We start from the raw sequence: 21,514 nt of genomic DNA on the forward strand, positions 1-21,514 counted from the left end.
CCTGCCCACCCCGGCGCTGCGCCGCGTACGGAGGCGCCGTGGACCGAGCAAATCTCGACACCCCAACCCGCGCCGCCTGTCCCCCTGCCATCGCCCTGTCCCCTCCGGGTGTCCCCTCCCAGTCCCGGGGACAGGGACCCTCCCGTCGCCGCCTCCATCACCCGGCCCGGCTCCGGCAGCCGCCGTGCCGCCGGTCCCTGCCCGCCCCGGTCAGCGGGGAGGACGGTGTCGCCGGTGCCAGCCCCGGTGGGTGGCACGAACCGTGTCGTCCCACCACCACCAGCCGCAGGGGGGGTCCCCGTTGTTGGGTGACATCCCCGGGGTCCGTGCCGCGTGGTGCGACGCGGGTGCGGCTGTGCGCGTGTGGCGTCATGCGGCATCGCACACGCACGGTCACACACGTGTGCAACCCACACGGACAGGCGTGGTGCCGCACAGTGCCACACGCGCTGTCATACATGGTCACAGCCAGTGTCTTACACGCGCAGTGTCACACACACAGTGTGACACATGGTGTCACACATGGTGTCACTCACACAGTGTCACACCCACATGGTGTCAAACACCCACGGTGTCACACAGTGTCACACCGTGGTTTCACACGCACACAGCGTCACACACACACAGAGGGTCACACACACGGTGACACGCACACAGTGTCAGACACACACATATGATGTCACACACGTGGTGTCACACAGACACGGTGTCACACATGGTGTCACACACGCAGTGTCACAAACACACGATGTCACACAGTGTCACACACACATGATGTCACACACGGTGTCACACACATGGTGTCAGACACACACATGATGTCACACACACAGTGTCACACACAGTGTCTCACACACACACGGCATCACACACACACAGTGTCACACACCCATGATGTCACACACACGATGTCACACACACACAGTGTCACACACACGGTGACAAACACACGGTGTCACACACTGTCACACAAACACGCGATGTCACACACGCAGTGTCTCACACACCCACAGCGTCACACACCCACGATGTCACACACATGATGTCACACACACACACGGTGTCACACACACACACACGGTGACACACTCACGATGTCACACACACACACACGGTGACAAACACACGGTGTCACACACTGTCACACAAACACGCGATGTCACACACACAGTGTCTCACACACCCACAGCGTCACACACACACGATGTCACACACCCACAGCATCACACACACACACACGGTGACACACTCACGGTGTTTCTCTCACACACACACACACACGGCCTCACACACCCACGATGTCACACACCCACGATGTCACACACATGATGTCACACACACACACGATGTCACACACACACACACGGTGACACACTCACGATGTCTCACACACACACGGTGTCACACACACTCTCCCGGTGTCACACACGCTCCCGCCGGCGCCCGGGCCACGCCCGGGTGGGCGGGGCGGCGGGAAGGGCGGTTCCCCCCTTGGCCCCGCCCCCCTCCCCGCTCGGGCCCGGGGCGGCAGCGCCGCCTGTCGCAGGGGCCACGCGCACGGGCCACGCGCTCCCTCAGGCCGTCCCCGCCCGCCATGGCCCCCCGCCGCTGAGGGGGGGGTGGGGGGGTGTGTGTGTGTCCCCGCCGCCGCCGCCAGCGCCTGGGCTTCCCCCGGGCCGGGTCCGCGTCCCGGAGCGGAGGGGGAAGGTCCGCGTCCCGGTTCCGGTTCCGGGTCCCGGTTCCGGTTCCGGGTCCGTCCGGGTCCGGTCCGGCGGCGGTGGGCGGTGGGGCCGGCGGGGCCGGCGGCGCGGCGCAAGATGGCGGACCTGGAGGCGGTGCTGGCGGACGTGAGCTACCTGATGGCCATGGAGAAGAGCCGCGCCGCGCCCGCCGCCCGCGCCAGCAAGAGGATCCTCCTGCCCGAGCCCAGGTGAGGCCCCGCCGCTCTCCGCCCGCCGGGCCGGCCGCAGCCCCCCACCCGCCACCCCCCCGGTCCCTCTCCTCCTCCTCCTCCTCCTCCTCCGGCGGCCCTGGCCCGGTTCCCCTTGTCCCGGCGCACCGCGGGCCTGGCCCCCGAGCCGGCTGCCCGGAGGCGGCCGGGCAGGGCCACGGCGGCCCCGGCCCCGCTGCACCGGGCACACACACACCCCCACAACCCCCCCGCTCACCCTCACCCTCCCGCCGGTACGGCACACGCACACACACACCGCTGACTCAGGCAGGCACGCTGGCGTGTGCACAAACGTCCCCGGCGCACGACCATCTCCTGTGCACGAACACCTGCCGTGCACAAGCAAACACCTCCCGTGCACAACCATCCCCGGTGCGCAACCACCTCCCGTGCACGAGCACCTCCGGTGCACGAGCAAACGCCTCCCGTGCACAAACATCCCCGGCGCACACCCCTGCGCGTCTGTGTACGCAGGCACCCAGCCCGCACGCACCTGCCTGGGCGTGCACACGCATCCTGCCCGGACACGGACGGATGCTCTTCCCGACACGCAGTCCGTGCGTGCCCCCTGCGTACGCCCACGCTCCGTCCTGGCACGCGCCGCTCCGGCCAGGCGCACCCACATCTGCGCCCGTGCCCTCCTGCAGCCATGCACTTGTGTGTGTACACGCACACACGTGTACACACGTGCAGAGTGCTGCGAGGTGGGGGGGGCCTGTGTGCGCGCACCTGTGTCCTTTGCACATGCACGCACAGTGTACATCGGCACACGCAGGATCTCTGCCCGCCCTGTGTATACACACACGCACACGCAGAGTTATGGTGCTCCCCGCTGCGCACGCCGCCCCCGCGCCTGTGTCGCTTTCGTGCACACAGCCCCCTCCTGCCCACGCAACCCACTTCACAACTTCCCTTTGCACACCCAGCCTGCGCCGGCCCCGCACGCAGCCCAGCGCACATGCCGCCACCGCCGGACCCACGCAGCACGGTGTAGCAGCCAACGCGGCACAACACACGCCGCACGGAACACGGCGTGGCACATGGCAGCGCAGCACGCCGTGCGCGGGGTGCGGGCGGTGGATGGCACAGGGCACAGGCATCCTGCGTGGCAGCCTGACGCGACACCCACAGCGCAGCCCGGCACACACCACCTGGGCCCCACACTCCTGGTACACGCACAGCCCTGCACGTGTGGGCACGCACTGCCCTGCTCTTCCCCAGGGAGCAGGAGGGGACCCAGGCATGTGGCCCTGGTCCCAACCCCCAATGCCAGACCCCACTGCCTTCCTGCGCCTTCGCTGCCAGGAACCAGGGAGACTTTTTTGGGGTACTCGCCTCCCCAACCTCCCTTAGACCCCGGCACGTGGGGTGCCCCGTGCCTGACCCTTACTGGGCCCCGGCAACATGTCACACTTGGGGGCAGGCGACACACAAGATGGGTGGGTGTGTGTGCCAGCGGGGCTTGAGGTGGCATGGGGACACAGGAGGAGCAGGAGAGAAGGGGCATGGTGGGTACAGGGCAGGCATGGGGGGCAGGGGGGTGTCAGGAGCAGAGGGCTGCCAGGGGGCATGGGGCAGGCGAGGCGCTGAGCCCCTCCGCTGTCTCCCCAGCATCCGCAGCGTCATGCAGAAGTACCTGGAGGACCGGGGAGAGGTGACGTTCGACAAGATCTTCACGCAGAAGATCGGTGAGCCGGGGACACGGGTGCCGTGGGGACCACAGGGGGCGCAGGGGAGGGCACGTGGATGAGCGCCAACAAACACAGGGACGCTCGTTGTGTGCCTGGGCAAGCGCGGGTGGACTGGGGGGCTGGACTGGTGGCAGCTGTGACAGTGGTAGTGGCTGTGGCCATTCCCCTTTGCCCCTGGCATGGCACGGGGGAAGCAAGGGGGTTGCGGGGTCAGGCTGGGCCGAGGTGCCTGGGAACTGCGTGACACAACCCCCTGCCGCCACGTCCCCCACCCCACATCCCCCACCCCATCACTTCCCCCAGCATGGCGCTAACCGTCCGGGGCAGGAAGCGCCTCTCACTTCCTCCTGCTGGCTCTGGCGGTTTCCGGGCACGTCCGCCCCACAGCAGCCTGCTCCGCAGTGCCCGCCTGTGCCCCTGCCCCGTTGCTCCCCAACCGCACCAACCTCCTCGCTACCCCACTGCACCCCTGCCCCATAGTGCCCTATAGCACCGCACTGCTCCTCCCCGTGCCAGCCGGTGTCCTTGCCTCGCTGCCAAACCCTGGCCGGTCCCCACCTTGGCACTTCCCCTTCCCCAAGCCTGGCATGGGGGTGGCTGTGGGGACAGACAGGCCCAGGGGACATCCCTGTGCCCCTTGGCCTGGGCTATGGGGCACACACTCCTGCTCTGAGGCAGGCACCTCTCACGCCATGGCTCTGTCCCTGCCAGGGTACCTGCTCTTCCGGGACTTCGCCTTTAACCAGGCAGAGGAGGCCAAACCCCTGATGGAGTTTTATGAGGAGGTGAGATGGGGGGACCCATCTGGATGGACCCCCATGTTCATGAGGAGGGTTGGGGACAGGATTTGGTACCTACAGGGCCCACAGACATGGTACCAAGAGCATGCGGAGTACCCAAGGGAGACAGCGCCCAGGGGGCCGGGAGGTGATGCCCTGGCTACCCAGGGGACGTGATAACCATTGGGTGCCCGTGGGAGGTGCTACCCAGAGGGGCTGGGGCCATGGTTCCCGGCGTACCCGGTCCCAGTGTTGGGTGAGGGCTGTTCCCCTGGTAGCACAGGCCTGGGGGCGGTGTGCCCCTCTGCCACGGGAGCTGTGCCTTTGCCAGATCAAGAAGTATGAGAAGCTGGACTCGGAGGAAGAGCGAGCTGCCCGGAGCCGCCACATCTTTGACCATTACATCATGAAGGAGCTGCTGGCCTGCTCCCACGTGAGTGCCATGCTGTGCAGGCGCTGCGCTGGCACTACAGTGGGGTGAGGTACCGGGGTGGGGTCCCCAGAGCGGGTGAGAGGGATGTACCCAGTGTGCCCAGGAGGCCTGGTACCCAGTGTCTTCAGAGGGAGCTCCAAAAGCACCATTGACTCTGTTCTGGGAGCCACAGACCCAGCCCTATGGATGGGGGGTCCTCCATGAGTTTCCCCCACTTGTGCAGACCTGCCTTGCCCCTGTGCCCCCGTCCCTTCTGCCCAGGGTGACACAGTCCTGTCTTACCTCACAGCCCTTCTCCAAGAGTGCCACGGAGCATGTCCAGAGCCGCCTGAGCAAGAAGCAGGTGCCCCCAGACCTCTTCCAGGTGGGCATCACCCGGGACAGAGAGGGGGTCCCTGCCACCTCTGGTACTCGGAGGGTTAATCCTTACGGGGTGCTGGTGAGAGGGTGCTGGGGGCTGGTGGTGACAGGGGCCCCTAAAGGTGTTGGTGGGTCCCAGAAGGTATGGGGACCCCAAGGGATGGTGCAGGGGTCCCCAGCAGGTTGGGAGTGAGGAGATTGCTGGTGGTCCCCATGGGGTGGTAGTTAGGAGACTGGGGGCTCCTCAGAGGGTGGTGACTGGGAGCGTGGATGTAAAGGTGACCTGGGGTGACAGCGGGGTCCCCAGGGGTGGTGACATTAGGGTCCCCAGAGACTCAGGTGACCCTGGGTGGTGGAAGCATCCCCAAGGGCCTGGCAGTGGCAGGGTGGCAGTGGGGATATGTGAAATCCCAGGGGTGGAGGAGACCACACATAACGATGGGACCTGAGGGCTACGGGTGACCTGGGTGGCACTGGGGACCCAGCGCTGAGCCTTGTGTTCCCCCAGCCCTACATTGAGGAGATCTGCCAGAACCTGCGTGGGGGCATCTTCCAGAAATTCATTGAGAGGTGAGATGGGGGAAAGTCCCACGTGGATCAGGGTGTCCCATCCCACTGGGGACCAGGGTCTCCCGGCCCAGAGAGGGGCCAGGGGTCCCTTCTTAGGTAGGAGCTCCAGGGGTGTCTGTCCCCAGACCAGGGACTCAGGGGACTCTTCTCATCCCCAGGTCTGGCCCGGGGTCTCTCTGTTCCCAGACGGGGGTCACGGGGGGTGCTGCCTCTCTCCAGACAAGTCCAAGGGGTCCTTCTGCCCCCGAGATGGGTCTTGTGGGGGTTTCTCCAGGGGCTCCACTCTTGCCCTCTCTGTGCTTCATTGCAGCGACAAGTTCACGCGGTTCTGCCAGTGGAAGAACGTGGAGCTGAACATCCATGTAAGCAGGGACCCCTGCGCCTCGGGGCAACCCGGGCACCTCTGGGCACTTCCAGGGAGGGGGACGTGGGCATGGTGACAAGGCCGCTGCCCAGGGGCTCACTAGGGCTGGCATGGGTACCCTCGGACGAGCATCCCACAGAGGCACCCTCGCACACCCCCCAGGCTTTCACTCGCTCACAGGTGGCTCTCCCACACCTGCCCGCACTCAAGGGGACATGTGGAGCAGCCTCTGTGTTCCTCACCCAGGGAAACCGAGGCAGGGTGTGGGACCCCCCACCATCACGAACACGCGTAGCTCTTGGTGCAGGGCAGATGCTGCAGGACCCAGGTGTCGTCTAGGCTCACCCCCACCTCCTTCTCGCCCCATCCAGCTCACCATGAACGACTTCAGCGTTCACCGAATCATCGGCCGCGGCGGTTTCGGGGAGGTCTACGGCTGCCGGAAAGCAGATACGGGCAAAATGTAATAGGGGATACTCCATCGCGGGGGGTCCAGAGAGATCTGCCTGCAAGGGGGGGGGGGGGGGCACTGGGGCTGTGGTGGTGGTCCCAAGGGCATCTGCAGTGGTGTTGCCGTGACAACAGATGTTAGGGGGTTGCGGAAGTATTGCCATGGCTACGGGTCTCAGGGGGGATACAAGGACGTCACGGCCGTGGGTGGTAGCTGGATGCGGTGATGTGGCCGTAGGTGCTAGCGGCGGAGGGACGCGATGGCGTGGCTGCAGTTGCCGGGGCCGTGGGCAGGGCAGGGCCGTGGTGATGTGGCGGTAGCACTGGAGAGACGTGGCACTGTGGCCGTGGGCAGTGGCGGGCTGCGACACCGAGGCCACGAGCAGCAGCAGGACCCTTCAGGGACTCTTTGCCCCCAGGTATGCCATGAAGTGTTTGGACAAGAAACGCATCAAGATGAAGCAGGGCGAGACCCTGGCCCTCAACGAGCGCATCATGCTGTCCCTCGTCAGCACCGGGGTGAGGGGAGGCAGGCACCAGGCAGGGCTGGCACCCTGGTTACAGGCTGCGGCACGGGCGAGGGGAGAGGGACAATGAAGGAGGGTGTCCACGGGACACCGCTGGCACTGTGTGACCCCGTCTCTCCTGCTAGGACTGCCCGTTCATCGTGTGCATGTCGTACGCCTTCCACACACCCGACAAGCTCAGCTTCATCCTCGACCTCATGAACGGTGAGAGGCCCCGGTCCCGAGGGACCCTGTGGCTGATCCCCAGCCCCCCAGGGCTGCAGCTGGCCTGAGCCACTGACTCAAAGCCCCTTGCCCGCACCGTCCCTGAGGCACAGAGGGCAGTGCCAGGGTGACAACAGGTCCCTGTTGTCACAGGGGGAGACCTGCATTATCACCTGTCCCAGCACGGCGTCTTCTCGGAGGCAGAGATGAGGTTCTACGCGGCTGAGATAATCCTGGGCCTGGAGCACATGCACAGCCGCTTCGTGGTGTACCGCGACCTCAAGGTGACTAACTCCACAGGCACCCCGCAGACATCTTGGGCACCCTCGGACCCTGCAGGTGTCTAGAAGCCCCATTGGCATCCCTGGGCCCTGTAGAATCCTCTGCCAGGACCCTGTGGGCACCCACAGATGTCACAGGCACCCACAGACCCTGCAAGAGCCCTCAGACCCTGTGGGCGCTCCCTGAACTCAGAGGGAACTCCTACCCTGTGGAAACCCCCCCAAACTCCATGGGCACCCTTGGGACCTCGCGGGCATCCTGAGACCTCAGGGAGGCACTCAGAGACTCCACTGGTGCTTCCCAGTCCCACAGGCACCTCAGTCCTGTGGACCCCCTCCAAATCCCACCAAGCACCCCAGCCTGACCCATGTGGGCACCCCCAGCCTCACTGCCCCCTCCCAGTGCCCACAAGCAGCGCTTGGGCTCAGGGGTGACACGATGTCTCGGCAGCCGGCAAACATCCTCCTGGATGAGTTTGGGCACGTCCGCATCTCAGACCTGGGCCTGGCCTGCGACTTCTCCAAAAAGAAGCCCCATGCCAGTGTGTGAGTGTGCCCGCGCCCCTGCCTGCCCTGCCCGCCTGCCTGGCACGGTCTCTGACCCTGCTCTGTGCCCCTGCAGGGGCACCCATGGGTACATGGCTCCGGAGGTGCTGCAGAAAGGGGTGGCATATGACAGCAGTGCTGACTGGTTCTCGCTGGGCTGCATGCTCTTCAAGCTGCTCCGGGGGTGAGTGTGCGGGCACGGGTGGGCTCGAGGCGGGCACGGGTGGGCACCGCTGAGTTCCCCTCTCCCCTCGTGGCCACAGGCACAGCCCCTTTCGGCAGCACAAGACCAAAGACAAGCACGAGATCGACCGTATGACCCTCACTATGGTGAGTTGGGGCACCCTGGCTTTTGCTCCGTGTGCCAGGGAGGGCTGAGGCAGGCATGGACAGGTCCTGGGAGGGCACACGGGGTGTGTGTGGGGTCTGTACACATGCGGGTCTGTGTGTGTCTGTGCACACGTGTGCATATCTGTGCGCATCCCTGTCCCCATGCACACGTGTGCCTTGGTGCTCGTGTGCTCACAATGTGAGCGACCGTGCCTTCTCCTGCAGGCCGTCGAGCTGCCGGACTCCTTCTCCCCCGAGCTGCGCTCCCTGCTCGAGGGGCTGCTGCAGCGAGATGTCAACCGGCGGCTGGGCTGCATGGGGCGCGGGTGAGTCCCGGTGGGTGCCGGGACGGTGCCCGGGGCTGGGGCAGGAAGCAGGCAGGGAAGGAGGTTGTGCTGGCACAGCACCCCGGCCCTGGGGCTGCAGCCGGGAGCCTGCAGCGCTCACCCCACCTCGCTCCCCAGGGCTCAGGAGGTGAAGGAGGAGCCCTTCTTCAAGGGCCTGGACTGGCAGATGGTTTTCCTGCAGAAGGTGAGGGGCACGACACCAGGGCACGGGAAGGGGTACAGGAGCACGGGCAGCCACCCCTGTAAAACCTCTTTTCCGCCTGCAGTACCCGCCGCCCCTGATCCCACCCCGTGGCGAGGTGAATGCGGCTGACGCCTTTGACATCGGCTCGTTCGATGAGGAGGACACGAAGGGCATCAAGGTACCGGGGCGGAGGGGCCGAGCGGTGGGAGGGCAGGGGTGGCAGGCAGCCCCTGACCCGGCGATTCCTGCCTGCTTCCCTGCCCGCCAGCTGCTGGAGAGCGACCAGGAGCTGTACCGCAACTTCCCGCTCACCATCTCCGAGCGGTGGCAGCAGGAGGTGACGGAGACAGTCTTCGAAGCCGTCAACGCCGACACCGACAAGCTGGAGGCTCGCAAGAAGGCCAAGAACAAGCAGCTGGGCCACGAGGAGGGTGAGTGGGGCCGGGTGTCCCCCAGGTCCCCCCCTCACAGCCCCCCAGCTCTGCCCGGCCCCGTGGCCATGCCCTGGGCTGACCTTGCCTCTCCCCGGCGCGGCGGGCACAGAGTACGCCATGGGCAAGGACTGCATCATGCACGGGTACATGGCCAAGCTGGGCAACCCCTTCCTGACGCAGTGGCAGCGCCGCTACTTCTACCTCTTCCCCAACCGCCTCGAGTGGCGTGGGGAGGGCGAGTCGCCGGTAAGGCGGGCACGGGGCGAGGTTGGGGGGGGGCACAAGGCAGTGCGGGGTGAGCACGGTGCTCAGCAGGCGCACCTCGGCGCTGGCGGACGTCAGAGTATGCCGGGCACAGCGGGCACGTGGGATGAGGGATGTGCACAAGCAGCCATGGCACTGCAAGGGGTATGGGGGCACGGGGTGGGGGCTTGGGGGGACTTTGGTGAGGACACGGAGGTCTGGGGGTGGGGGCCGGGCTGAGCCTGTCCCCCCAGCAGTCCCTGCTCACCATGGAGGAAATCGACTCGGTGGAGGAGACGCAGGTGAAGGAGCGCAAGTGCATCCTGCTCCGCATCCGCGGCGGCAAGCAGTTCGTGCTGCAGTGCGATGTGAGTGTGTCCTGGAACGCCCGCTGGGGCTGGCCGCCTCGGCTGGGAGCTAGCCATTCCCCCCGGGGGTCACCAGCCACCCCTGCCAGGTGCTAGCCACCTCCTGCTCGCTGGCCGTCTTCCCTGGGTGCCAGTTGCTCCCGCTGGGCACTAACCAAACCTTGCTGGGCGCTTGCCACCTCCTGTTAGCTGCTAGCCATCCCCTCTGCTGGGTGCTAGCCACCTCCAGGCCATCACTAGCCATCCCCTGCTGGGCACTAACCGCCTCCTCCTGCCAGCTGCTGGCCACTAGCCCTGCACGTTTAGCCCTCCAAGCCATCACAGGGCGCAAATACAGAAAGCGTGGGGCAACCCCAGACCCCTGGCACCCCGGGGAGCCCCCGACCACCCTGTACCCTGCCCTGGCACCCCGGGGGACCCCCAGCCTGACCCATGCCCTGCCCTGCACAGAGTGACCCCGAGCTGGTGCAGTGGCGGAAGGAGCTGCGGGACGCCCAGCGCCAGGCCCAGCAGCTGCTGCAGCGGGTGCCGCGCATGCAGAACAAGCCCCGCTCGCCCGTGGTGGAGCTCAGCAAAGTGCCGTTCATCCAGCGCTCCGCCAACGGGCTCTGACCCCGTGCCGACGCGTCCACGTGCCCTCTTTCCCCCCCTTCCCACCCCGCCTCTAATTTATTGGGTTGGGTTCCTGCGTGCCCCCGCTCCTTTTTGTCGTCCCCGGGCCGGGCGTTGGAGGACGCCCGGTGCCGGTCTCACCCGCCGGGTGCGGAGGGGGGCACGGCTGCGGCGTCGACCGTCCAGCCCAGCCTCCGGCGCGGAGCTGGCGCTGGGCGCGTGGCGCAGCTCGGCACCTCTCCCCGGCGTCCCCCCAAATCCTCTACGAACTCTCCGGCTAAGATGAAGGCAGCCCCCGCGCCCCCTCTCCGTGCCCGCCCGCTTTGCCACCGCTGTGTGTGCCAAATTGGGGCAGGTGGGTGCCCAGCTCCGGCCGGGCAGGGAACCGGCCAGCTCCTCTCACCCGTAGCCTTTGCCCCCACCTCCTTACGAGCCGGCGTGCCCCGGTGCCCGTCGTGTGGGTGCCAAGTCCTTGGTGTGTGTGTGTGTGTGAGTGTGCGTGCCCAGGGGCATCCCCTGTAAATACTGTGCCATGGGTCCCCTGTGCCCCCCACCCCCTGGCTGTGCCCCTTACCCCTCCTGCCACCCACCCTGGGCAAGTGGGGCACCCCCTGCCTCCGTCCCCCCCTAAGCTGTGGGGTGGCAGTGCCCAGCTGGGGGGCACAGGGTGGCTGACCAGGTGGGACCCCCCTACACCCCTCAAATCAGCCTCATGTGATGCTGGCCCCAGTCCCTGGCCGGTGGGCGCAGGGGCAGGGTGTCCCCCTGGGCCCCCCACCCTCTGCCCACCCCAGTCCCTGGCAGCATCTGTAAATATTGGTCTCCGGTGGGTCTGCTGCAGGGGCTGGGGTGGGCAGAGGGTGGCACCGGGCAGGGCCGGGGCTGTTGGTGAATGAGATTTTAATGAGCAGAGATGTGAGAATGCAAAAAAAGAAAAAAAAAAAACACCAAAAAAAAAAAGTTTTTATAATAAAAATCTGGAAAAACACCATCCGGCTCTTCCTCATCACGGGGGTGGCAGAGATGTCCCCGTACCCACTTAGAGGCACCGTCCCCCTGTCACCTCTGGTGATGTGGGTACGGGGGCTGCCTGCATGTGTGTCCCCCCTTCCACAAGCACGCTGGCACTTCGGGGACATACAGGGGTGCGGGTGGGTGTTATCCCCGTGCCCTTCAGGGTGGGGGTCCCGGGGCAGCGGTGGGTGCTGGGGGTCGGGTCCCCCCCCCAATTCCCACGCTCTCCCCGCGGGTGACCTTGGCCGTCCCCTTGCCGCAGGGTCGTACAGGCAGCACCCCCCCCTGCCCGCACCCTGCCTGCAGGCAGCACCCCCCCCCCTGCCCGCACCCTGCGCGGGCGGCACGTCCCGGGGGTGAGGCGCACCGGGCCGGTGTTTCGGCATTCCTGCGGTCCGGCGGGGCCTCCGGGGGAATCTCCGGTTCCGCCGCCGTGGGACGGAGGAAAACAACCGCCCCTGCCCAAGGCGGGTGGGGGGCAACCCCAGCGCGGGGGGCCGGGCTCCGCAGCCCTTCCCGGACCCCCCCCACCACCACCTCCCCGGGAATGTCGGCACTGCACGGGGCTGGGGAGGGAGAAGGGGATGGGATGGGATGGGATGGGATGGGATGGGATGGGATGGGATGGGATGGGATGGGATGGGATGGGATGGGAGCAACCCCGGTGCACGGTGGTCCCGGATTCCCACTGCGGGGCTGAGGTTTCGGGCCATGAAAGGGGAAGGGAGCCCCGGGGGCCCCGCAGAGCCGCGGGGGTACCCAGGGGAGGGGACAGCCCCCCGCTACCGGGGGCAGGTGCGGGGTATAAGGGGTCCCCGGGGCGGGTCAGACCCGGTGCCCGGCACTCCCTGCTCGGGACCCGCGGGTAATTCTGGTCTCCGGTGCTCGGCGCGGGATGCCCCGGAGAAGCGGGCACCGCTGACCCCGGCTGCCGTGCCCGGTGCCGGTAGCGGGGTCCTGCGTGTCCCCAACCTACCCCGTAGCCGGTGCCGGTTCCGGGTGCCGGTTCCAGGTGTCGGTAGCAGGTGTCGGTAGCGGGGTCCTGCGCCCCCCCCCCCAGTAGCCGGTGCCGGTTCCAGGTGCCGGTAGTGGGGTCCTGCGTCCCCCCACCCCACCCCGTAGCCGGTGCCGGTGCCCCCGTCCGCCGTGCCCGGTGCCGGTAGCGGGGTCCTGCGTGCCCCCCCAGTATCCGGTGCCGGTGCCGGTAGCGGGGTCCTGCGTCCCCCCCCCAGTATCCGGTGCCGGTGCCGGTAGCGGGGTCCTGCGTGCCCCCCCAGTATCCGGTGCCGGTAGCGGGGTCCTGCGTCCCCCCCACACCCCGTAGCCGGTGCCGGTGCCCCCGTCCGCCGTGCCCGGTGCCGGTAGCGGGGTCCTGCGTCCCCCCCCCAGTATCCGGTGCCGGTGCCGGTAGCGGGGTCCTGCGTGCCCCCCCACACCCCGTAGCCGGTGCCGGTGCCCCCGTCCGCCGTGCCCGGTGCCGGTAGCGGGGTCCTGCGTGCCCCCCCCAGTATCCGGTGCCGGTAGCGGGGTCCTGCGTTCCCCCCCCAGTAGCCGGTGCCGGTAGCGGGGTCCTGCGTCCCCCCACCCCACCCCGTAGCCGGTGCCGGTGCCCCCGTCCGCCGTGCCCGGTGCCGGTAGCGGGGTCCTGCGTCCCCGTCCTCCCCCCCCCCCCGCAGCCGTTGCCGGTTCCGGGTGCCGGTGCCCCCGTCCGCCGTGCCCGGTGCCGGCCCCGCCCCGCGCCGCCGCGCTGCGACGCCGCCGCCGCCGCCGCCGCTGCCGCCGCCGCCGCCGCCCCCGCGCGCGCAGCCATTGCGGGCAGGCCCCGGCGCTGCGGCCCGTCCGCCCGCCCGCCCGCCCGCTGCCCCGGCGCGGCCCCGGGGACATGGTGGCGGGATGGCCCGGCCCGCCGACACCTTCCCGTTGCACCGCCTCGTCTGGCACAACCGGCACCAGGCGCTGGACAGCGCCCTGCGCTCCGGCACGGTGGGCGCCGGCACCGGCGGCGGGGGGGGGGGGGACACCGGCACCGAGGGGGGGCCCCAGCCCCGGACCCCGCCACCGCCCGGCGGCCGGTGGAGCGGAGGGGAGCGGGGAGCGGCGGGGACCCGCCGGCACCGGGAGATGCGTGGGGAAATGGGGGGGGAGGGGGGGTGGCGGGGGGGGGGTAGGGAGAGGGATGCGAGGGGCAGTGGGAGATGGGGAGCGGGGGGAGAACGGGGGAGCCGGGATGGGGGGACTGGGGGGACTGGGGGCACTGGGGAGTGGGAGCACTGGGAGGGACTGGGAGGACTGGGAGGACTGGAGGGGCTAGGGGGACTGGGGGCACTGGGGGCACTGGGGGCACTGGGGGGACTGAGGGCAGTGGGGAGTGGGAGCACTGGGAGGGACTGGGAGGACTGGGAGCGCTGGAGGGGCTGGGGGGACTGGGGGCAGTGGGGAGTGGGAGCCCTGGGAGACTGGAGGGTCTAGGGGGACTGGGAGCACTGGGGGACTGGGGGCGCTGGGGGGACTGAGGCCAGTGGGGACTGGGAGCACTAGGAGGGACTGGGAGGACTGGGAGCGCTGGAGGGGCTGGGGGGACTGGGGGCAGTGGGGAGTGGGAGCACTGGGAGGACTGGACGGGCTGGGGGCACTGGGGGCACTGGGGGGACTGAGGCCAGTGGGGACTGGGAGCACTGCAAGCACTGGGAGGGACTGGGAACACTGGAGGAATGGGGGGACTAGAGGACTGGGAGCACTGGGAGGACTTAGGGGACTGGGGGCACTGGGGGTACTGAGGACCGGGAGCACTGCAAGCACTGGGAGGGACTGGGAGGACTGGAGAAACTGGGAGGACTTAGGGGATGGGGAGGACTGGGAGCACTGGGGGAGACTGGGGCCACAGGAGACTGGAGGACTGGGAGCACTGGAGGGACTGGGGCCACTGGGGTACAACGGGACTGTAGCACCACGGGTTGGAAGCAACTGGGAGCACTGGGACTGGGGTACGGCGGGCACTGGGACAGGAGCACCGGAGGTACAGGGAGACTGGGGGCTCTGAGGTAGGGGGGCACTGGGAAAAGAGGGCTGGGAAATTGAGGGCACTGGGAGCACTGAGGGGGCTGGTGGCACTGGGACAGGGATACTGGGATCCTAGGGGACTGGGAGCACTGGAGATAGAGGGAAACTGGGAGACTGGGGGCACTGGGCCTTGGGAACATGGGGGCACCCTGGGGGGCTGGTGAACCGCCACAGGCGGAGCAGGGACCGGGGCAGGACGAGGGGACAGGGACCAGGGGATGGGGGGCCGGGGAGGAGCGCTGGGGTGCCAGGACAGGGCCCAGGGCTGTGCCAGGATGGGGTTTGGGGGGGGGCACTGGGAGGGTGTGGCGTGCCCGGCGGCGGTGACCCTGCCTGCCCACGCAGCACGACGTGGAGCTGACGGACCCCCGCGGCCGGACCCCGCTGGAGCTGGCCGTGTCCCTGGGCCACCTGGAGTCGGTGCGGGTGCTGCTGCGGCACAACGCCAACGTGGGCCGGGAGAACGCCAACGGCTGGACGGGTACGCGGGCACGGGGACCCTCCGCCGCCGGTGCCGCCGGCGTGCGGGGGGCACCGTCAGCGGGCGCGGGTGCTGGCGGTGCCCGGCTGAGGGTGCCCCGTGCCCCAGTGCTGCAGGAGGCGGTGAGCACGGGGGACCCCGAGATGGTGCAGCTGGTCCTCCAGTACCGCGACTACCAGCGGGCGACGCGGCGGCTCGCCGGCATCCCCGAGCTGCTCAGCAAACTGCGCCGGGTACGGCACTGCCGCGGGGTGGGCAGCGGGTGGGCATCTGCCCCCCAGGACTGGGGTGCCACCGGTCTGGGGGCTGGGGAGGGGAGTGGGGAGCCCCTGGACCCCCCAGTTCTCACCAGGACCTCCGTCTTCTCCGTGACCTCTTTTTCCTTGGGGACCCCCTGCTCATCCTTCCCTGCTGGGCCCCCACCCAAGACCCCGCTCTCCCAGGTTCCCCTGATCCCCACCCAGGACCCCAGTAGGGACCCCCATCCCTGCCCCCCCAGACTCCCCATCTCCCCAGTGATCCCGGCAGAGATCCCCCACTCCTCCAGCCCCGCCGTATCCCCCCGCCCCGGACTGCTCCGTGACCCCCTCGTCTCTTCCAGGCATCCGACTTCTACGTGGAGATGAAGTGGGAGTTCACCAGCTGGGGTGAGCGGGGCTGGGCGAGGGGGCCACGGGGGCCGGGGAGCGGAGGGGTGCCCCCCGCCCCGACCCCCCACCCTTCCCCGCCGGGGCGCTGACGGGACGCGCGCGCCCGCAGTGCCGCTGGTCTCCAAGGTGTGCCCCAGCGACGTCTACCGCGTCTGGAAGCGGGGCGAGAGCCTGCGGGTTGACACCACGCTGCTGGGCTTCGAGCACATGACGTGGCAGCGCGGCCGCCGCAGCTACATCTTCAAGGGGGAAGGTCAGCTCCAGCTCCCGCGGGACACCCTGGGACCCCAAATACCCTCAGGGACCCTCCAGTGACCCCGGGGAACCCCCCAGACCCCGTGCGCTATCGGTACTCCCCTGTAAGGACCCCAATTCCCCTATAGGAACCCCCTGGGGACCCCAATTCCCCCTTCCAGCAGTGCTGGGGACCACCTCACCCCCCCACACACACACCAGGGACCTCAGTCGCCTTCAGGGACCCCCAATTGCCCCCCCCAAGGCCCGAGATACCCCTGAGATGCTGCGACCCCCGGGCTCAGGGGCGTCGGGGTGCCACTGGGTGCCAGCCCCGGGACAGATGCGGGTGCCGGGGTGGGCGCTGACCCGCGTTGTCCCCGTTGCGCAGACGAAGGGGCGGTGGTGATGGAGGTGGACCACGACAAGCAGGTGGTCTACACCGAGACGCTGGCCCTGGCCTTGCACGAGCCCGACCTGCTGCTGGCGGCCATGCAGCCCTCGGAGGAACACGTGGCCGGGCGGCTGACGTCCCCCATCGTCTCCACGCACCTCGACACCAGGAACATCGCCTTCGAGCGGTGGGCTGACACCCCGGGAGGGTGCTGGGGGGGGGGCAACGGTGGTGGTGGGGGGCACGTGGTGGACCCTGGCATGGAGATGGGGGGGGGTGGGCAGCACGTAGCGGGAAGGGGCCGTGCGAGGGCTCGCCCAGGGGAACCGCGTGCGAAGGGGAAGGAAACGCTTGTGCAAGAGGGCGAGCGGGGAGCTGACGGCTTTCCCCCTCCCCAGGAACAAGTCGGGGATCTGGGGCTGGCGCTCGGAGAAGATGGAGGTGGTCAGCGGCTACGAGGCCAAAGTAGGCACGGCGGGGGGGCACACACACTGGGGGGACCCTCCGGTGCCCGGCGGGGCTGATCCTGTCCCCCGGCAGGTGTACAGCGCCAGCAACGTGGAGCTGGTCACCAAGACGAGGACGGAGCACCTCTCCGACCAGGACAAGTCACGCAGCAAAGGTGACAGCCCCGTCGGCCAATCGGGGAGCCTGCCCACAGCAGGGACACGCCCCCCTCCTGGTGCAAGGCCCGCCCCCTAGTGCAAGGCCCACCCCTTTCCTGGGTGGGACACGTGTCAGGCGTCGGGTGCTGGGTGGGACAGCACGTGGGTCGTCGCCCGTCAGGCGTGGGACACGGCGGGTGTGGGGTGCGACACGTCGGGCGTGGGATGCTGTGGGTGTGGGTGTGACACGTGTCAGGCGTGGGGCCCCTGGGGGGGGAGCGTCACCCATCAGGCGTGGGTCACCGTGGGTGCTGGGTGTCACCCATCAGAGGTGGGACGCTCTGCGGGCTGTGACCCGTCAGGCGTGGGACACGGTGGATGCAGGGTGTCACCCGTCAGGCGTGGGACAGCGTGGGTGCGGGGTGTGACACGTCAGGCGTGGGACAGCGTGGGTGCGGGGTGTGACCCGTGACAGCCCGGGCAGACACGGGGGGTGCCGTGCCCCCTGCCCACGCCGCACCCCTGCGCCTCCCCTCTCTCCTCGGCCAGGCTCCAAGACCCCCTTCCACTCCTTCCTGGGCATCGCGCAGCAGCACGGCACCCACAACGGGGTGAGTGGCCGGGTGGGGGGTTCCCTCCCCCCGGGGAGGGGGGTGAGGGACCCCGGGGGCAGGGCTGAGCGGTGCCGGTGTCACCGCAGGCGCCCGTGCTGCAGGCTGCCAGCCCCACCAACCCCACCGCCATCACCCCCGAGGAATACTTCGACCCCCACTTCGACCTGGAGACCCGCAACATCGGGCGCCCCATCGAGATGTCCAGCAAGGTGCAGAGGTGAGGCCGCCACCCCGGGGGGGACACGGTGCCAGGGACGCGGCACCGGGACGGCAAGGAACCGATGCAGGGCGGTGACACGGCACTGGGGCGGCAAGAATCCTGGGGGTGGTGGCATGGTCCCCTGTGACGTGGCACCAGGGTGGCAGGGCACCTGGGGCGGTGACGGGGTCCCAGGGGACATGGCACTGGGTGTCAGGACCCACGGGGGTGTTAACGGGGTCCCAGGGGACGTGGCACTGGGTGTCAGGACCCACGTGGGTGTTAACGGGGTCCCAGGGGACGTGGCACTGGGTGTCAGGACCCACGTGGGTGTTAATGGGGTCCCAGGGGACGTGGCACTGGGTGTCAGGACCCACGGGGGTGTTAGCAGGGTCCCAGGGGACGTGGCACTGGGTGTCAGGACCCACGGGGGTGTTAGCAGGGTCCCAGGGGACGTGGCACTGGGTGTCAGGACCCACGGGGGTGTTAGCAGGGTCCCAGGGGACATGGCACTGGGTGTCAGGACCCAGGTGGGTGTTAACGGGGTCCCAGGGGACGTGGCACTGGGTGTCAGGACCCACGGGGGTGTTAACGGGGTCCCAGGGGACGTGGCACTGGGTGTCAGGATCCACGGGGGTGGTGACGGGGTCCCAGGGGACGTGGCACTGGCGGGGTTCCCGTGCCCACGCCGGTGCCCGGGCAGGTTCAAGGCGACGCTGTGGCTGTGCGAGCAGCACCCGCTGTCGCTGGCGGAGCAGGTGACGCCCATCATCGACCTCATGGCCATCTCCAACGCCCACTTCGCCAAACTGCGCGACTTCATCACCCTCAAGCTGCCCCCCGGCTTCCCCGTCAAGATTGGTGAGGGCGGGGCCGGCAGGGTGGGGCAAGGGCGGGGCCTATCCCGGGGCGGGGCCACTGACCCCTGTACCCCCAGAGATCCCCCTCTTCCACGTGCTCAACGCCCGCATCACCTTCAGCAACCTCTGCGGGTGCGACCAGCCGCTGGGCTCCGTGCGGGTGTGCGCCCCCACCCAGCCCCCCGGCACCCAGACCCCCGGCACCCACCCCCCCGGCCCCAGAGGTGAGGCTGGGAGAGATGGGGGGGGGGGTGCTGTGGGATGGGGTGTCCCCTGGGGTGCTGGGGGTCTCCCGGGGGGGTAGGGGTCCTCCCAGGGTTGGTGTCTGTGGGTGCGGGGTGCTGGGCACTCGGGGGGGGGGATCCCTGGGCTGGGGGTGCTGGGTACCACCGGGCTGCCCCTGGGCGCGGGGCGATGGGTGCTGCGGGGTGCCAGGGTCGGGGCAGGGGGGGGTGCCAGGGCCTGCGGGCCCTCTGCGGACACAGGGTGGGCGCGGGGTGCTGCGGGGTGCTGCGGGGCACAGGGCACCCGTGGGCGTGGGACGCGGCGGGGCGGTTGACGGTACGCCGCGCTTCGGCGGTTGCGGCAGGCTGGCCCTTCCCGTGCGAGGTGGAGGCGGGGGTGTTCGAGGTGCCGGCGGGGTACACGGTGCTGGGCGCGGGGCGCAGCGAGCCCCTGCGGGACGAGGACGACGACCTGCTGCAGTTCGCCATCCAGCAGAGCCTGCTCGACGCCGGCACCGAGACCGACCAGGTGGGGCCAAGCCCCGCCCCCCGCCTGACCACGCCCACCTCTGCGGGGGGAAGGGCCCGCCTCCATGGCGCAGGCCCCGCCCCCTCAGCCCCGCCCTACCCCGCAGGTGACCATTTGGGAGGCGCTGACCAACACCCGCCCGGGCGTCGACCCGCCCCCCTACGACGAGGACCTCCAGCTGGAGCGGTGAGGCGCTGCCCACCGGGGGGCGGGGCCTGAGAGTGCCCCGCCCATCCCATCTGGGGCGGGGCCTGAGGCTGCCCCACCCACCCTGCCCGGGGCGGGGCCAGGCGGGAGGGGAGCTGCCTTAAAGGTGTCAGGGTGGGGCAGAGGGGAGGGGGCCCGGAGGGTGTGGCCTAGAGGGGAGGGGCCCTATGGGGAGGGGCATCCCGGTCCCCGGAGGGTGTGGTCATAATGGGCGTGGCTAGTGGCAGGCGTGGGTGTGGCTAGCAGACGGTTGGGGCACGCGGAGAGGGGTGTGGCTCTCCAGCCCAGGGTGGAGCTGTGAAGTGGGTGTGGCCACGGGGTGGGTGGGCGTGGCCTCCGCGAGGGGGCGTGGCCACCAACAGCTCTCCTCGCAGCGCCCTGCAGGAGAGCATGCTGCTGCAGGCCGGCCCCAGCGCCGACCCCCCGGCAGCCGGGACCCCCCCCGGGGCCGGCGGCGGCAGCCCCCCGGCCCCCCCCGGTTACGGCAGCTTCGCGGAGCAGCTGCGGTTGGCCATGGCGCTCTCGGAGCGGGAGCAGGAGGAGCGGGAGCGGCGCCGGCGGGAGGAAGACGAGGAACTCCAGCGCATCCTGCGTCTCTCCCTCACCGACAAGTAGCGCCGGGGCGTCCCGCGCGGGGACGGGGACGGTCCCGCGTGGGGGACGCCCCCCACGAGGACGGGGACGGTCCCGCCGGTCCCGCCTCGCCCGGGGAACCGCCACGCACGGCCTCGCGCCGGGCCGGGCCGGCGTGGGCATCGGGACACCCCGACTCGGGCAGGGGCCTGCCGGTGCCGGGGTGGCACCCCCGTGCCAGGGACGCCCCCCCTGATGTGGGCGCAGCCCCCACAACACGGTGGGGGGGGGAATTGATCCAGGGATCCTCCTACCCCCGGGACCCCCCGACCCGGGGATCCCCTCCCGCCAGGCTCGAAGCTCAGCCCAGGGACCCTAATCTGGGGACCCCCACCCCAGGGATACCCCTATCCCCAGGACCCCCCCCTTCTCTTCGATGTTGTACATTGGCCCCGCGGGGGGCAGGATGGACCCCGGGGGTCCCCGGGGGACGCGGGTGACCCCTGGTTAAAGGCACCCCGCTGTTGGGGGCTGCAGGGCCAGGCAGGGACCCCCAGGTCTCATCCCTCGGTGGCAGTGGGGGGGGCCGGGGGGGGGCCTGGATGTATGTACATATACATATACATATATATATATATATATACATGGATGTGTGCAGACTGTGCCTGGCAGGGTGATGGGTGGGATGGCCCGGGGGGGCGGAGCCTGGGGAAAGGGGTGGAGCCTGCAGGAAGGGTGGGGCCCAGGTGATGGGATGTGTGGGTGGCACTGGTGGGATTCCTCCTTTTTGACACCCCCACCCCCCCCCCCCAAATCTGGCCCTGTGTCCCCATTCCCTCTCCCAGCCTTAATTTATTCAATTTATTTCATTTATTTCTTTTTAATTTATTTGGGGGGAGACCCCCTCCTGGGGAGGGGGGTGCTTGGCTGGGGACCCACTGCCGAGCCACGGGGTGACAAGGGGCTCGGAGGGGGGGGGGGGGTGGCAAGGTGGGGTGGGGGGTGGCATGGGGTGCCCCGCTTCAGGGTGGGGGTGCGGGTTCCTGGGCACCGGGCTGAAGCCGGGGGGGGTGGGCACCCACGGGGGAACAGCCAAGGGTGAGGGGCTCCAGGGAGGGGGGGGCCCCCCAGGTGCTGGGGACCCTGGGGGGGGTCCCAAGCGCTGGATCCCGGCAAAAGCTGCCGGGGGTGGTGGT

At 69.1% G+C, this 21,514-nt stretch overlaps 2 protein-coding genes across 5 annotated transcripts; both read left to right on the forward strand.

Moving 5' to 3' along the window:
- Positions 1 to 1,550: 1,550 nt before the first annotated feature.
- On the forward strand, positions 1,551 to 11,662 carry GRK2 (G protein-coupled receptor kinase 2). 2 transcript variants are annotated; one of them, XR_012653215.1, is made up of 22 exons: positions 1,551 to 1,930; positions 3,563 to 3,639; positions 4,354 to 4,427; positions 4,753 to 4,854; positions 5,144 to 5,218; positions 5,723 to 5,784; positions 6,095 to 6,146; positions 6,520 to 6,611; positions 7,018 to 7,117; positions 7,251 to 7,329; positions 7,483 to 7,613; positions 8,062 to 8,156; positions 8,233 to 8,340; positions 8,420 to 8,486; positions 8,712 to 8,812; positions 8,951 to 9,017; positions 9,100 to 9,195; positions 9,286 to 9,448; positions 9,561 to 9,697; positions 9,949 to 10,062; positions 10,513 to 11,414; positions 11,479 to 11,662. XR_012653215.1 is itself a non-coding variant. In XM_075048338.1 (21 exons), the coding sequence occupies exons 1-21, from the start codon at positions 1,818 to 1,820 to the stop codon at positions 10,672 to 10,674; spliced, it is 2,067 nt and encodes a 688-aa protein (XP_074904439.1). In that variant the 5' UTR covers positions 1,551 to 1,817; the 3' UTR covers positions 10,675 to 11,662. The 2 variants fall into 2 exon arrangements, 1 of the variants encoding a protein (XP_074904439.1); XM_075048338.1 differs by having other exon boundaries at positions 10,513 to 11,662.
- Positions 11,663 to 13,489: 1,827 nt separating this feature from the next.
- Positions 13,490 to 20,949, forward strand: ANKRD13D (ankyrin repeat domain 13D). 3 transcript variants are annotated; one of them, XR_012653216.1, is made up of 15 exons: positions 13,490 to 13,671; positions 15,094 to 15,229; positions 15,338 to 15,462; positions 15,831 to 15,876; positions 15,989 to 16,132; positions 16,505 to 16,694; positions 16,906 to 16,972; positions 17,048 to 17,129; positions 17,662 to 17,723; positions 17,813 to 17,943; positions 18,629 to 18,786; positions 18,906 to 19,009; positions 19,375 to 19,538; positions 19,645 to 19,724; positions 20,120 to 20,178. XR_012653216.1 is itself a non-coding variant. In XM_075048339.1 (15 exons), exons 1-15 carry the CDS (start codon positions 13,582 to 13,584, stop codon positions 20,358 to 20,360), a joined length of 1,863 nt encoding a protein of 620 aa, XP_074904440.1. In that variant the 5' UTR covers positions 13,490 to 13,581; the 3' UTR covers positions 20,361 to 20,949. The 3 variants fall into 3 exon arrangements, 2 of the variants coding, with proteins under 2 accessions (XP_074904440.1, XP_074904441.1); XM_075048339.1 differs by having other exon boundaries at positions 18,863 to 19,009; positions 20,120 to 20,949; XM_075048340.1 differs by lacking the exon at positions 18,906 to 19,009 and having other exon boundaries at positions 20,120 to 20,949.
- Positions 20,950 to 21,514: the final 565 nt, after the last annotated feature.

The sequence above is a fragment of the Buteo buteo genome, chromosome 16 (assembly GCF_964188355.1).
Source record: "Buteo buteo chromosome 16, bButBut1.hap1.1, whole genome shotgun sequence".
In the NCBI taxonomy this organism is placed as follows: Eukaryota; Metazoa; Chordata; class Aves; order Accipitriformes; family Accipitridae; genus Buteo; species Buteo buteo.

Bases quoted from the DNA above. Each gene is read 5' to 3' on its own strand.
- GRK2 (XM_075048338.1), top strand. From the start codon at position 1,818: ATGGCGGACCTGGAGGCGGTGCTGGCGGACGTGAGCTACCTGATGGCC. The intron at 7,118-7,250 runs GTGAGGGGAGGC...CTCTCCTGCTAG, and splicing joins TGTCCCTCGTCAGCACCGGG to GACTGCCCGTTCATCGTGTG. The intron at 7,330-7,482 runs GTGAGAGGCCCC...CTGTTGTCACAG, and splicing joins CATCCTCGACCTCATGAACG to GGGGAGACCTGCATTATCAC.
- ANKRD13D (XM_075048339.1), top strand. From the start codon at position 13,582: ATGGCCCGGCCCGCCGACACCTTCCCGTTGCACCGCCTCGTCTGGCAC. The intron at 16,695-16,905 runs GTGGGCTGACAC...CCCCCTCCCCAG, and splicing joins AGGAACATCGCCTTCGAGCG to GAACAAGTCGGGGATCTGGG. The intron at 18,787-18,862 runs GTGAGGGCGGGG...CTGTACCCCCAG, and splicing joins CGGCTTCCCCGTCAAGATTG to AGATCCCCCTCTTCCACGTG.